The 13,431-nt window shown below is 42.5% G+C and overlaps 1 protein-coding gene and 1 non-coding gene across 2 annotated transcripts in view; both read left to right on the top strand.

Annotated features, from left to right (window-relative positions):
- Window positions 1-13,431, top strand: part of HAUS6 (HAUS augmin like complex subunit 6) — a 31,434-nt gene that overhangs the window by 13,106 nt on the left and 4,897 nt on the right. Inside the window, exons 6-14 of the mRNA XM_075931507.1 lie at window positions 1,415-1,480; window positions 1,597-1,648; window positions 1,841-2,014; window positions 3,020-3,213; window positions 4,998-5,127; window positions 5,978-6,080; window positions 8,370-8,457; window positions 10,319-10,391; window positions 11,022-11,204. Coding sequence (XP_075787622.1) covers window positions 1,415-1,480; window positions 1,597-1,648; window positions 1,841-2,014; window positions 3,020-3,213; window positions 4,998-5,127; window positions 5,978-6,080; window positions 8,370-8,457; window positions 10,319-10,391; window positions 11,022-11,204 — 1,063 coding nt within the window. The remainder of the gene's footprint in view (window positions 1-1,414; window positions 1,481-1,596; window positions 1,649-1,840; window positions 2,015-3,019; window positions 3,214-4,997; window positions 5,128-5,977; window positions 6,081-8,369; window positions 8,458-10,318; window positions 10,392-11,021; window positions 11,205-13,431) is intronic.
- Window positions 10,110-10,243, top strand: LOC112546931 (small Cajal body-specific RNA 8). The gene has a single exon (XR_003090656.1).

The following is a 13,431-nucleotide window of genomic DNA, read 5'->3' on the forward strand; positions in this document are numbered from 1 at the left end:
CTCCTCACTCACTCTACTCTGTCTGCTTGAAGCAAGGACTTTTATTAGGTTTTCTGGCAGGGCCTTAATTGGCTATAGGTGCTTCAGTTGCCCTGCTGTAGCCTTCCCTAGTCTATAGGGAATCATGCTTTAATAAGCCTTGGGCAGGGAAGGGGAACCGATAGCCCAGATCCAACCCCTGGCTTGCCTTGATTTGGCCTGCTGTGAGGCTCAGGGCTTGAATCTCTAGCCCTGCAACGAGGCTGTGAACTTTGGCATCCCACCTCCCACTACATGGCTGGAGCGTGAGTGCTGGCTCCACACTGCAGGAGGAAGCAGCAGAGAGCTAGCTCTAAAGACCTTGGATGGCTGGTTCTGCCTGGCTTTGGGGGCAGGGGAGGAGGGAGAAAGCAACTGGCCTAGGGCTTATATTTCCTATCTCCCACTGGCCCTGCTGTATCACATAGCATTAAGAATTTCCAGCTTTCGTAACTGACAGCACTTTGTGCACATTAATTTCAAATGTTCCCTGTATAATCTTGCTGTTTTTTGTAGAAGTTTACTTGTAACTGCAGAGAGAAATTTTAAACATAAAATCATAATCATTCATGCACCAAAATGGCTGGAGCATTCTCAAATGGGTATAGAGTGTTTTTTAAAAAATTATGCTATTAGGCCTCTGAGTTTGTTTGGGATGTGCATTATCCGGTTATCATCCTTTTGTTGTCTTGCTAAATTATTCTCTTCTGTCTTCACCCTGCTCTCCTCCAGTCTCTTACTGCTAGGGAATAATTAACATCTCTACTTCCCTTGAGTGACACTTTTTCAAAGCTTATACTCATTTATTTTTCCTTTTCCATCAAAAAACTTCAGAATACTTGAAGATCCCATTGTATGTCTGAAAATCAGACCCATATATATAATCTCAAAATCAGAAATCAAGTCAGAAAGCCAGGCAGTTGGGTCTTGAAAAGCTTATCCACCTAAGCTGTGTAAATGCCACTGCTCTGGCTCCACGTGGGTATTAGTCAATTAGAAATGTTTCAGAAAACTGAGAAAATGTATATTAACGTTAAATTGGTCCTCAGCCATAATTTAAGAGTATTTAGTTACAAGAAATGTTATTTCTCAGCTATCCATCATTCCTGTAGCTACTTGAAATTGTATTACATGTAATACAGTGGAAGGTAGTCAAACTTTGAAATCTTTGGGAAGATCTTTGAGGAAGTATCTTGCACAACATAACTGAGAGTCTGTTCCTACTGAATTGTGCAAGGCTTCAGAGCTATTTGCATACTCAGATTTAGGTCAAAACTGCCTGAAAAGTAAATGATTATCTTCCCATCATGTTTTCCAATGTCAGTGGCTATTGGAATATCAGAACAAGAATGCAGGTTTTCAGTTTGATATAATAGCTCTGTTTTGTTTTCTGCAGATTATTTACTAAACAAATAAGAGAATCAAGATCTCAATGTATAGAACTGCACAAACTGCTTCAGAAGTAGGTATTCCTTCATAACTGTCTTTTTTCCCAGATTCCTGAAGCTAAAAGCAGACTTGTAAACTTAATTGGTAGTTTCATCATAGCTAACTCAATTATCTATTTTTTTTAACTAGAATAGAGCAAAATAACCTAAAGCAAAGTAACACAGAAGAGAAAGTTCAAAAGGTGAGGACTTTCTTCTTGATGGCAGATGTCTGACTTTATTTTTTTTAGTTAACATACCCTTCCATCCCAGATGCTGCTCCCTAGTTCAAACATTCTAGCACTTCTCATTTAATTTTATACATTCTACCAAGATAAGTAGTGTGGCAAACACTTGATACATGACTCTCTTTTTTTTTCCCCACTCTCATAAAGGTTCGCTCCATGTGGGCCTCTGTAATGGAAACCCTTACATTCTTGGAAAAAGAGAAAGAAGTTGTAGATTCTATTGTTGCTGGTCATGTGGACCAATATACTTTAGATGGAACTAATGTCACTATCAGCGTCCCAAGGCTGCTGCTTGACAAAATTGAAAATCAAATGTCCGACGTAAGTCCTTGTTTTTAAAGTACCTAATACTCATCTCTTGTTTGTCATCCTTATTCATAGAACTTAGTTGCTTTACAAAAGGTGAGATTAGTTTCACCTAATTGAACTGCACTTCTGTTTTCTCATCTATGTGCCCAGAGTAATAGCACTCTGCTCATAGACTTGAACATGCCTTGATTTGTGTTGCATCAGATGCTAAGTATTTTTGTGTAGCTGAGAACAAATATATCTGATCTGATTGTGTTTAATGTTCTTACTGTAACCTGCCCTACAAATATGCACAAACTATTTTCTTAAATGATCACATTTTAAAATATTTAAACTGCAGTAATGATACCATGCTTGGTGAAGGGAAGGCACAGATTACTTTTGAACTTCTAAGACTTGTATTGAAAACATGGTCTTTCTCCAAATTAAAAAGGTGTGTAGAGAGGAGATGTTGGTTACTGTCAAAATTGAGGCATAAGGAAAAGTGATGAGCCAATCGGTTGGGGGGCTTTAATTTTCTTCTGCATTCAAATGTGCTTGAAGGTATTGGGGTAAAATGTCTTGCAGTATGGTGTTACAGAGAAGTATTCTGTATTTGAAGTCCTCAAGTGTAAATTACAGTAAAGTTTTTAAATGAGGAACTGCATTACTAAATACCATATTAAAATAAACACTTAAACACTTTTCTGATTATCTTTTGCATTTCATTCTGCTTGGACAATAAAACTAGACTGGTCAGACTCATGCATTGTGTAAAGTGCTGGGTGGTGGTTACAAATGATTTTAAAATGTTTGAATTTCAGTTTAATACTAAGTTAATATAGAACACCCCTTTCAAGCAGCCTTCATTTTCTGGATCTAAACTAAGGTGAGTGTCTCTGAATCTAGAAAAAATTTAAAAAAATCATAATCAGGTCTACACTACACCTCATCATAGAAAAGATAAGCTGTCTAATAGCTGATGTATCAACTTGACCATTTACTAATACATTTTCCGTTGTTCTTCAATGTTTGAAGTTGCGTATAGGAAATGTATATGAAGCTGGAAAACTAAACCTGTTAACAACCATTCAGTTATTAAATGAAGCATTGAAGACTTTAACCCAGGAACGTGAACAAGTGGACAAGATGGCACTAAAGTTGGATCTTGACTACATTGCAGCCAAGACCAAATCTCAAAATAAAATTTTGTTGGAGCTTCAGTCTATGAGGTAAATTCTTACAAAAATTTTCTGAGTCTCTTTATAGCTTCCCTTGTGCATGAAAATAAGCATCATCTCCTACATACCTCTTGTCAAAACACTACTTCATATTTTGACTTATTGCTTCGCTGAGAGAATGTGCTGACTAGGGATGTTAAAGACTAGTTGACTATCCGATAGGCAAATGCTTATTGGATAGTCTTTTGACAAGTCAATTTCCTCCCCTCCCCCCTTGCTGCCTCTGAGAGCGGGTCAGCAAAGGTGGGGGGAGGAAGGGGCACTTCAAAGTGGTAATGCTGCACAGCTGTGTGGCACTGTCGCTTTGAAACCAAGGTGGCATTTCAAAGGGACAGTGGAGACCGCGATCACCTGGAGAGTCCCTAGTGGAGGCAGCATTTCAAAGTGGCAGTGGAACATAGCATGGAGTCTGGGGTCAGTGGGGGACTCCCGCTGGGGATTCTTGTGCATTTGAATTGTGCATTTCAAAGCAGGCGTGTGCGTGCAGCCCGGAGTCAGCAGGACTTCCCACTGGCCCCAGGCTATATGCGGCGTTCCACAATGCGGAGTTCCACGTTCCATATGCGGAGGAATGTGGAAATGCCTATCGACTAGTCAATGAAAGTTTCCATCAACTAGTCAGTTAACTGCATTTTAACATTCTTAATGCTGACTTGATCAGCTCTGCTCGTGATAGATATTTTGGCTAACAAATTCATTGTCAATTGGGGCTTTGCATCTACAAACTTAAGCATTTCCCCTCTGCTCTCTGAGCAAGTTAGTTTTGCTCCTGGCTGTAGGAGGCTGAGCATCTTAGTTCAGTGAATAGTGAAGGATTCTTATTCACTTGATTTATCACTTATTGTCAGGGCTCGACAATCTATGTAATCTACTTGCCTGTGGCGAGTAGATTACAACCTGGAAGAGCCGGGTTCGGGCGATCTGTACATGTGCAGATCGCCGGACAGCGTGGCTGGCAAGCCCTACTTATTGTACTGGGTAAATTTTTAGCATAATGAATTTCAATTCAAGGTTTTAAATCTTTTGTATTCACCCTTTAACTATTTTAGGTATTGCATTCTGTAAAGACTGACAGTTTCTTGTCAGCATTAGTATTTTTAGTTTATTACCTATGCTTTCTTTGCAAAGAGAGCAATTGGCTCATACAAAATAAACCGGACACATAAGTGGGTGATATTTTAGAATGCTATCCTTTAAATTTTAATAAGTTCATATATTTACATTATGTGATTAAATGTTACAAGATAAAATCAACACCCAAATATACTTTGATAGCACAAAGTTGTCCATTCCAAGCAGGGCTGTGTCTAGACTGGCAAGTTTTTCCAAAAATCATCTGCTTTTGCGGAAAAACTTGCCAGCTGTCTACACTGGCCGCTTGAATTACCGCAAAAGCACTGACGATCTCATGTAAGATTGTCAGTGTTTTTGCAGAAATACTATGCTGCTCCCGTTCGGGCAAAAGTCTTTTTCCGAAAAACTTTTGCGCAAAAGGGCCAGTGTAGACAGCAGATATTTGTTTTCCGCAAAAAAGCCCCAGTCGCAAAAATGGCGATCGGGGCTTTTACGCGGAAAAGCGCATTTAGATTGGCCACAGGCGCTTTTCCGCAAAAAGCATTAAAAGCATTTCCGGAAAATCATGCCAGTATAGACGTAGCCCAGTTGTAATATATTCATGAAAAACATCTGATCAAAGTTGGCTTTCTATGTAACGAGAGGTTACTTCCAGCATAGACACTAATGTCCATGTTTGTCTGTGTTTTTTAACATTGCAGGCACAAACTAAAGCAAGAGGATCATGTGTCCATAGTGGAATCAATTGCTGAAAAACAAAGAGACTGGGATATGAAGTGGGAAAACTTCCTTGGTCAGTCTCCCTTCACTTTAATTAAAGAAGAGAATCCAGTAAGTAGTGTCCAGTAGGAGTAAAATCTCTTTGAGGAAGTAGAGTATGGCTCTGCCCTCTGGGGTTAGGAGACCTGAAACAGACTGTCCAACTGCAGCAGAATCTTTTTAATGCTTCTAGGCACAGATATTAAAAAACGTTCTAGTCTCTGACCTGCTTGAAATGAGTTGATGTATTTTTTTTAAAATTCTAAGTAGACATGAGCTCTTTATGATAACCAGTTCAAATTTGGTACCCTTTTGATAGGTAATTCAGAGTTGGTTCCTTTAGATCAGGAGTGAGCCAAAGTAGCAAGTCAGCAGGGAATGTTGAATAGCCCTTACTAGGGATGTTAACTGGTGGGGCCTGGAGCAGCTCCCTGCCTGCTGTAGACAAAGACTGCCTCAGACAAGAGAAGCCCCTATCCGCACTGGCCAGGCACGTCGCAGGCAGGGGCTGCTCCAGCGAGAGCGGGGAGCTGCCAGTATCCCCAGCCCCCACACATGGGCAAGGAGCCAGCAGCACCCCCAGAGTGGTCCCTAACCCGGATCCTGTTGAGTTGTTTAATTTTTAGGTTGAACTAACGTTTAACCAGCTAACTGATTAACTGGGATTTTACATCCCTAGCTATTACCACATGTAACTGATGAAAAGAGCACTTGAAAATTAAGTAGTATCTCTCTTTTGAGCGTAAAGTTTACTTTCCTCCTCAAATTTTAATCTCTCCTTCCAGTAAATGAAGGATAATGGTTTCATAGCATTTGCAACACTTGCTTGTCATCTGGCACAGTCTGGCCTTTTGTTAGCTACTGAATTGCTATATTTTTATCTGGAGTTTTTTCACAAAAAACTTATTTTTATTTTGAAAAGGTACTTGATTTGTTACCAGCTATGTCTCCTCTTTCTTTTGATCCTGCAACAGAAGAGGCTTATAAAAGCAGTGTTTTCTGTCAATATCCAGCATCAATTCCAAGTGAGTAAATTGAATAAGGTCTCTAGTTCATCCCTAGGGTGTTCCTTGTCGTTGTGGTAGTCTGACAGATGAGTACCAATCACTGTTTCTTTGGAGCCTTTCAATGTCTGTCAGAACCATAACTTGTTCATGGCTGAGTAAGGAAATACTGGTACTATGTCTAAAATTTGGATTTCAGATCTCACTAAAGCATGGTGAACATTTAAACTACATATTGTCTCTTGCAATTATCATGAGCCTTGTTTAACCTCCACTTAGTCAGCAATCATTTTAGAAAAAATAAAACCTTTACAGGTCTAGTTATTGGATTTCTAACTGCAATAATTTAAACCTATTTCTAGTAGAAACATGCTTGATAGGTAACATACTATTTAAAAAAAACCAAGGTGGTTTAAGAATTCTAACACTTAGGCTGTGTCCAGACTCAGGGTTTTTTTCGAAAAAAGTAGCCTTTTTTCGAAAAAACTTCACCTGCGTCTAGACTGCAGCTGCGTTCTTTCGAAATTAAATCGAAAGAACGCGGCTTTTCTTTTGACGGCAGTAAACCTCATTTCACGAGGAAGAACGCCTTTTTTCGAAAGTGCTCTTTTTGAAAAAAGGCGTTCTTGAATGCCAACAGGGCTTTTTAGAAAGAGAGCATCCAGACTCACTCGCTGCTTTCTTTCGAAAAAGCGGCTTACTTTTTCGAAAGTACTGCTTGCAGTCTAGACGCTCTTTTTCGAAAGAGGCTTTTTCGAAAGTATCTTTCGAAAAAGCCTCTTTCGAAAGAGGCTTGTAGTCTAGACATAGCCTTACATAGCATGTAGTTTTACCTTTGCTTGCTTGTCTGCAGGTTCAGGCTGGATGTTCTTTTAGTTTGCAGTTTTTAATAATTCTGGAGAACCATCTTGGTTATTTCTCTGCATTTGTGATCTGTCTGTTGCATTAGGACAGTGGTTTTTTTAAAGTTGGTTAAATTATTTTCACTTACAGCCATTTTTGCAAATAGCTGCCTGAATATTAACTATTGCTAACTCCTATACTTTATGTAGTTGTATATAATGCAAGGCACTTGTGGTTGAAGTGGCAAGATTTTGGATGACTTAATTTAAAAACTATCACTTGCGTTAAATTTTTATGCCTGTAATGAACCAAAATATAGAATTTAAATGAAAAGCACTTCGACTAAACTATGTATGTGTTATCTACCCACTTTTCTGCCCACTAGCTTCAAGCCATAACTTATTTTCTGGTATTAGCAAAATCAGTGTAGAGTACATCAGAGTTTTGTTAAACTGGCACTTTGTATAGCCTTTTGAACTAGTCTGCTTGTACTCTTGGATCTAAAATTGTTCTCTCTGCTCCTTTATAGTTAAAGCCTGTGTCTATTTACAGAAGTCACAGAATCGATGATAGTGTCTCATGTGGCTGGCTCAGGAGCCAACTGAGGAGTTTAGGCCCCTGGCCTGCAGCAGCAGGTGTTTGGGTGAGGAAGGCTCAGGACTGGAGGCTAGAGTGCAGGGCAGTGTTTACCTGGGGGGCAGAGGTGAAAGTGGGCTGGTACAGGCAAGAAGTATCTGCTGGCAATGGCAGAGCTTCAATGTCACTGCCCCCCCCCCCCCTTTTTTTTTTTCAATGCCCTGCTGGTAGGGTCCAGGGCTCCTGACTCTGGCAGTGGTGGCTGGAGCCCCAGTAGAACCTTTAGGGCCCTTCACCACCATAACCCCAAGGATCCTGGCTGAGGCAGTGGGGGAGTCTGCTTGAGGCCCTATCTTTTCTGAAGGCCCAGAGCATTCCCTCACCTTGCCCAGAGGGAGGAGGATGGGGCCTCGCCAGAACAACAGCAGCAATTTCACACACTCAGCTCTTAGTACCACTTGTGTCTTGACTGCTCCCATTGGCTATGGTTTCCAGGCAATGGGAGCTGCAGAACTGGAACTTGGGGCAGAGCAGAGGCAGCATGTGGAGCTGGGAGCTGGAGGTCTCTGCTTCCCAGGAGGCAGGTAGGGAGCCTGCCCTCTCCCAGCACCTGCGGCACATGTTCCCCCTCCACCCCAGAATTCAGGGTGCCATCTTGGACTGCCATCCACCATGGCACCACCCCGAGCACCTAAGTTCTCTCTCTTACCCTCTCTCCCCCAAGATTTAGGTCAGGGGTATTCAGTGAACAAATCGCAGGCTATGAATTTTTGTTTACATATCCATCACTTTTACTAAAAATCCCCAAACTACAACATAGCCTTATATATAATCAAAGAAAACAGAGCAAGCAAAAAGGTGGTAACAAATCTCTTCCATTCCCTATTTTAGATGCACCTAAGAAGTATTGTCAAGCAAATGATAACAAGGAAGAGGATGCAACACTGGAACGTATAATGGAGACACCATCTACAGGAAGGTATGAATAGAGCCCTGCAGATCCACCAATATCAGCTTTATACCCACAGGTATCCACTACATGGCTCATTTTTTACCAATCCAGATACAAATTTGTATCTAGAATCCTGCAAACTTGCAGATATCTGCTTTATATCCATGGGTATCTGCATCCATGAATGCGGGTATCCGTGGATTGCTTTGGCAGATGTCGATACCAATTTTATATCTGCGTAGGGCTCTAGGTATGACTAAACTTACTGGACCTTTTAATACATGAGTAAAAGAGGTCAACTGGTGTAGGTAGTTACTTTCCTCATTAAGACTCTTCTTGGAAACATTTTCTTTTATGAAACTTTTTTCCATAATCCCTATAAAGGATGAAACTACATAACCAGCTCTATTTTGTGAGTCCTGAGTCGAATGGAGGTTCTGTATGGCATTTTAGATGGTTGTTTTTCATGGATCCACACACAAAAGGACTCTGACATAGAGAGATCTCCTCTCTTCCTCCCTCTCCCCTCCGGGGGGAAGCCAGTGTGTGTGAAGAGATGGCTTTTTAAGCAGGCTTCCTAGACACGCGAGCTTCCACAAAGCTGCCTGCCCCTTTTTCCACCTGCACTGCTGCTTCTGTATCTGAGGCTACAGTGGAGAGTGATATGGGCTGGCGGGTGTGGAAGGGGGAAGAGAACAGAGTGATGTTTGCAGAGTATCCACTGAAAATTTTAGCATGTACGTGTTTATACAAATACATTTTAACGTATTTTGTTAAAGCTAGAATTGTATTTATGCTGAATGATTTTATGTAATTTTCTGAAAATACCAATAAACTAAATGTATAACATGGATTAAAAACCTACGTTTTCTAAAAAGTAGTAAAAACAGGTAAGAATACATCTATACACAACTGGATTACTTGCTTCCTAGTGAGTGAACCGAATTTTTTAATAGCATAGGTTTTTAAGAGAAATAGATAACATTAACTTAGAAGCAGTGATGGTATTTAGTTTACATTTTGCTAGGCTTTACCCATCAGAACTGACTTAAAACTACGATAAAGTCATGTAGTTGGCTTCTAAAACATGATTCAGATCCACAAGCACCAAAAGGCTTACAGGTTAAGGATGCTAAGTATTGACTAATCGAATAGTCAATGTATTCTGCATCAACTATTTGATTAGTTAATAGGGTGCCTCTGCCTTTGAAGTGTAGCAGCTGCCCTAGGGCTGTTGCTTTCACCTTTGAAGTGTAGCACCACGTGGAGCCCAGGGTCAGCTGGGGAGTCTCCAGCTGATTCCAGGATACATGCAGCACTGCTGTTTTGAAATGCTGCATGTACCTCCCCTCCCCGGACCCTCGCCTGATAGAGGCAGCAAGGGGTGGTGGAAGCTACTAGTTGGCTATCCTGTTGACTATACGATAAGCAAATGCTTATCGAATAGTCGACTAGTCCTTCACATCCCTATTACAGGTAGATTACTTAACCCTTAAACAATACAAGTTCACTTTCATGTGAGGTCAAGTAAACTGAAGTAATTTGGTACTTAAAATGATGTCCTTGTCCTTCAACAGTTTGCTTTAGAAACTACTTCTTGTAGTTGTCATTCTCAATAAAAATACATGTCTCTATATAAAGTTCCACTCTTGTGTGGTGAGCTCATATTTATTAGAGCTTGGGAGACTGATACACAAATAGAGCTTAAAAATCCGCTCTAATTGTCACAAGTTCCTCCCTATAGTAAAACTGCCTTCTGATGACCGGGACGAATTGAGGGAAATTGTAACGGACAGATACGGGGCAGACAACATACTGACCTTTCATAAGGCTTGTATGTGGCATGTTTGGTTTAATGTCAATAACTGGAGTCCTGTCTGTTTGTTAGGATGCTCTCTCGCTTGCAGTCAACTACACCCCGCCTTTTCACAGCTGAACCTACCATTGCGGCACTTGAAAAGGTTGGTTTTTAATAACTTGTTTATTTCTTCCCTCCCTCCCCCAGACAGTTGATGTTTGTAATCTTACTAGTCAGAATACAGTGTAAACTTGGCATGTTTTCCTGGGTCCTGCTTGTAGACTGAAAATGGCTATGATGCTAGTAGAACCACCTACCACACAGGATTCCCCAGGCATTGGGGAAACAGCCAGGCTGAATGTTGCCTGTGACAAGCTTCCATTTCTGGCCCTCAATAATAGGAAGCGAGTGTTACGTCAGTTTTTCTGTTGTTGAAACAGCTGTTTATGAGGGCTTCAAATTGGCAGCACAACTTGGATACTGTCAGAGCCATACCTAAATTATGTTTTGGGATTTGCATGATGACCCCAGGCTGAGGAGCCATAAGCACAATCTCTATAAAGCACCTTTGTTGCACTAGGCACAGAAAGGGAAAACCCAAGATACTGCTGTTACCTACATGCAATGCTTTACTTGAGCTGATCCAAAGCAAGCCTACATAAAATCTGATGGGAACGAATGTTGTTCAGTGTTTGATTTACTGTTTGATTAACACTAATACTACAGGTGCTATGCACTTTAATCCTGTGCATACTTTCACTATATAAGATTTAAAAACTCTTTGTTGTTTTAGGATGTGCATACTGCAACTCCCAAAAGGAAAGAATGGTCTGTTACTCAAATCTTAAAATATGGAATACACAAACCTAGACCAATAGAAACGTGGAAGAGTGGAAGCACTAGTGTACTCCAATCACCAACTGCAGTTAAAAGAGAAGATGCTGTTAAGAAGGCACAAGAGCAACTGGCAGAAGAGGTTAGAGGAGGCTTCACCACTTAATTATGCTTCATTCGCTAATCCAATTTTTCTAAAGGTCTTGGTATTCAGGATAACTGTTCTTGGTTGTAGGTGCGCTTTAAGTTCTTTAGGAAAGGGTGAGGGCTATAACTGTATAACTGAAAAGTACATATTGCTCAAATACACAGTAGAATACTCTTAACTGGAATATCCTAGAGGGATTACAGGCAGTCCCCGAGTTACGCGGATCCGACTTATGTCGGATCCGCAGTTACGAACGGGGTTTGCTCCGCGTCTCCCTGGTCTGCTGGACTCCAGCAGACCAGGGAGACGCGGAGCAAAGCTGCGGAGGACCCAGGCGGCGGGACCGTGGTGCGTCTCGGTCCGCTGCCCGCGTCTCCCTGGTCTGCTGGGGGGAAGGGGGCGCAGCTAGTACGCCTCCCCCCAGCAGACCAGGCTTTTCTCCGGACGCCTGTGGTAGAGCAGCTGGGGTGCTGCCGGTTGGTCCCACAGCGCCGCTCTGGGCGCTACTGGACCAACCCGGCAGCATCCCAGCTGCTCTGCCCCAGGCGTCCTGATTCAGCCGCTGCTGGTCAGTTTCAGCAGCGGCTGAATCAGGATGCCTGGGGCAGAGCAGCTGGGATGCTGCTGGGTTGTTCCAGTAGCGCCGAGGAGCGGCGCTACTGGAGCAACCCAGCAGCACCCCAGCTGCTCTGCCCCAGGCGTCCCCAAGTCAGCCGCTGCTGAAACTGACCAGCGCTGACTACAAGAAGCCCGAGGCAGAGTTGCTCTGCCCCGGGCTTCCTGTAGTCAGCCGCTGGTCAGTTTCAGCAGCGGCTGAATCTGGACGCCAGTTCCGACTTACATACAGATTCAACTTAAGAGCAAACCTACAGTCCCTATCTTGTACGTAACCCGGGGACTGCCTGTACTAGAAGAAAAGTAATCCTGCTGAACGGGAATTTATAAAGCCAATAATATTACTGGAAAGTGCTTGGATATTTCTAAGGCACCTCGTTTCTGTATTAATTTCTGTAAATTGGCCTATCTCCACTTAGGAAGGGCCCAACCTGCATCTATTGCTGACTTTTTGCAGTAAACAGAATAATATGTGGCTGCCATTGGTGAAACAAACTAATAGCCTGAAAGGGAGAGGGTAGAATTATGAATGTTTGTGTATCTCTCAGAGAGAGAGAACTAAAAGTTTGTCAACTGAACAACTATCAGAGCCAGTATAACATTCATGAAAGCAACTAAACTGCATTAATAATCAAAGATGACTTGTTCTCACTAGGCAGCTGACATTGGCTTTCCCTGGGAGACTGATTAAGCATACCCAGGTGACAGCTTACTGTACCATTCATGTTTTTTTTTCCTAACAAAGTGGATGCTTTCTTTGATTCACTTACTGAAAGCTTTCTGCAATTTACAAAGTTTATCTTACCAACCTCACTAGTTCCAGGACTACAATACGTATGGTGGCGTTCAGCAATATTTAGATGCTATAGTTAGACAAGCATTTGGACATGGCGTATGTGTAAGCACTTTAAGGCCTTGGAAAGGAATTTTTGTTACAGGTACCTCAAAGCTGTACTATATAGTGAGATAGCAGAGCATGTATCTTCATCACTGCACTTAAATATTATTTTATAGAATATTGACGTCCCAAGTGTGATAGTTTCCCCATCTTCTATCCCCCCTTGACCTGTATCAGAGGAAGCAAGGGGCAGGGAGGGAGCATGAGCCAGTGCTGGAGGCCAGTTCTCTCTAGCACAGGTTTCACAGTGTTGCCTCCCTCCTCTCCCCCCCGCCATGCTGCTACTTCTATCAAAAACAGCAGCATGGAGAATGGGGGCAGAGGAGGGCCTGCTATGGGCAGAAGCTGCTCCAGCAGCAACCCCTGTCCATGGGGATCTGGGGACCCACCCTGTGGACAGGAGCTGATGCCATGAAGCAGCCTCTGTTTGCAGCCGGCACTGGCACTGCCACAGACAGGCTGCTTCAGGGCATCGTCCCCCACCACTTCTTCCTCCAGCAGCCTCTGTCTGTGGGGAACTTGGACATCCCTCCCCTCTATGGACAGGGGCTGCTGCCTCTATATCCGAGGCAGCAGTGCAGGGCAGTAGGCAGTCAGTCTGCGTGGGGAGCTGATAGAGAGGCAGCAGCAGGGTTGGGGTGGGGGTGCTCCCAGGAGTGGGAGCAGATTGCACTGGCTGCCGACCCTGTCCCTGGAGACTGTAGGATA

The sequence above is a fragment of the Pelodiscus sinensis genome, chromosome 6 (assembly GCF_049634645.1).
Source record: "Pelodiscus sinensis isolate JC-2024 chromosome 6, ASM4963464v1, whole genome shotgun sequence".
Classification (NCBI taxonomy): Eukaryota; Metazoa; Chordata; order Testudines; family Trionychidae; genus Pelodiscus; species Pelodiscus sinensis.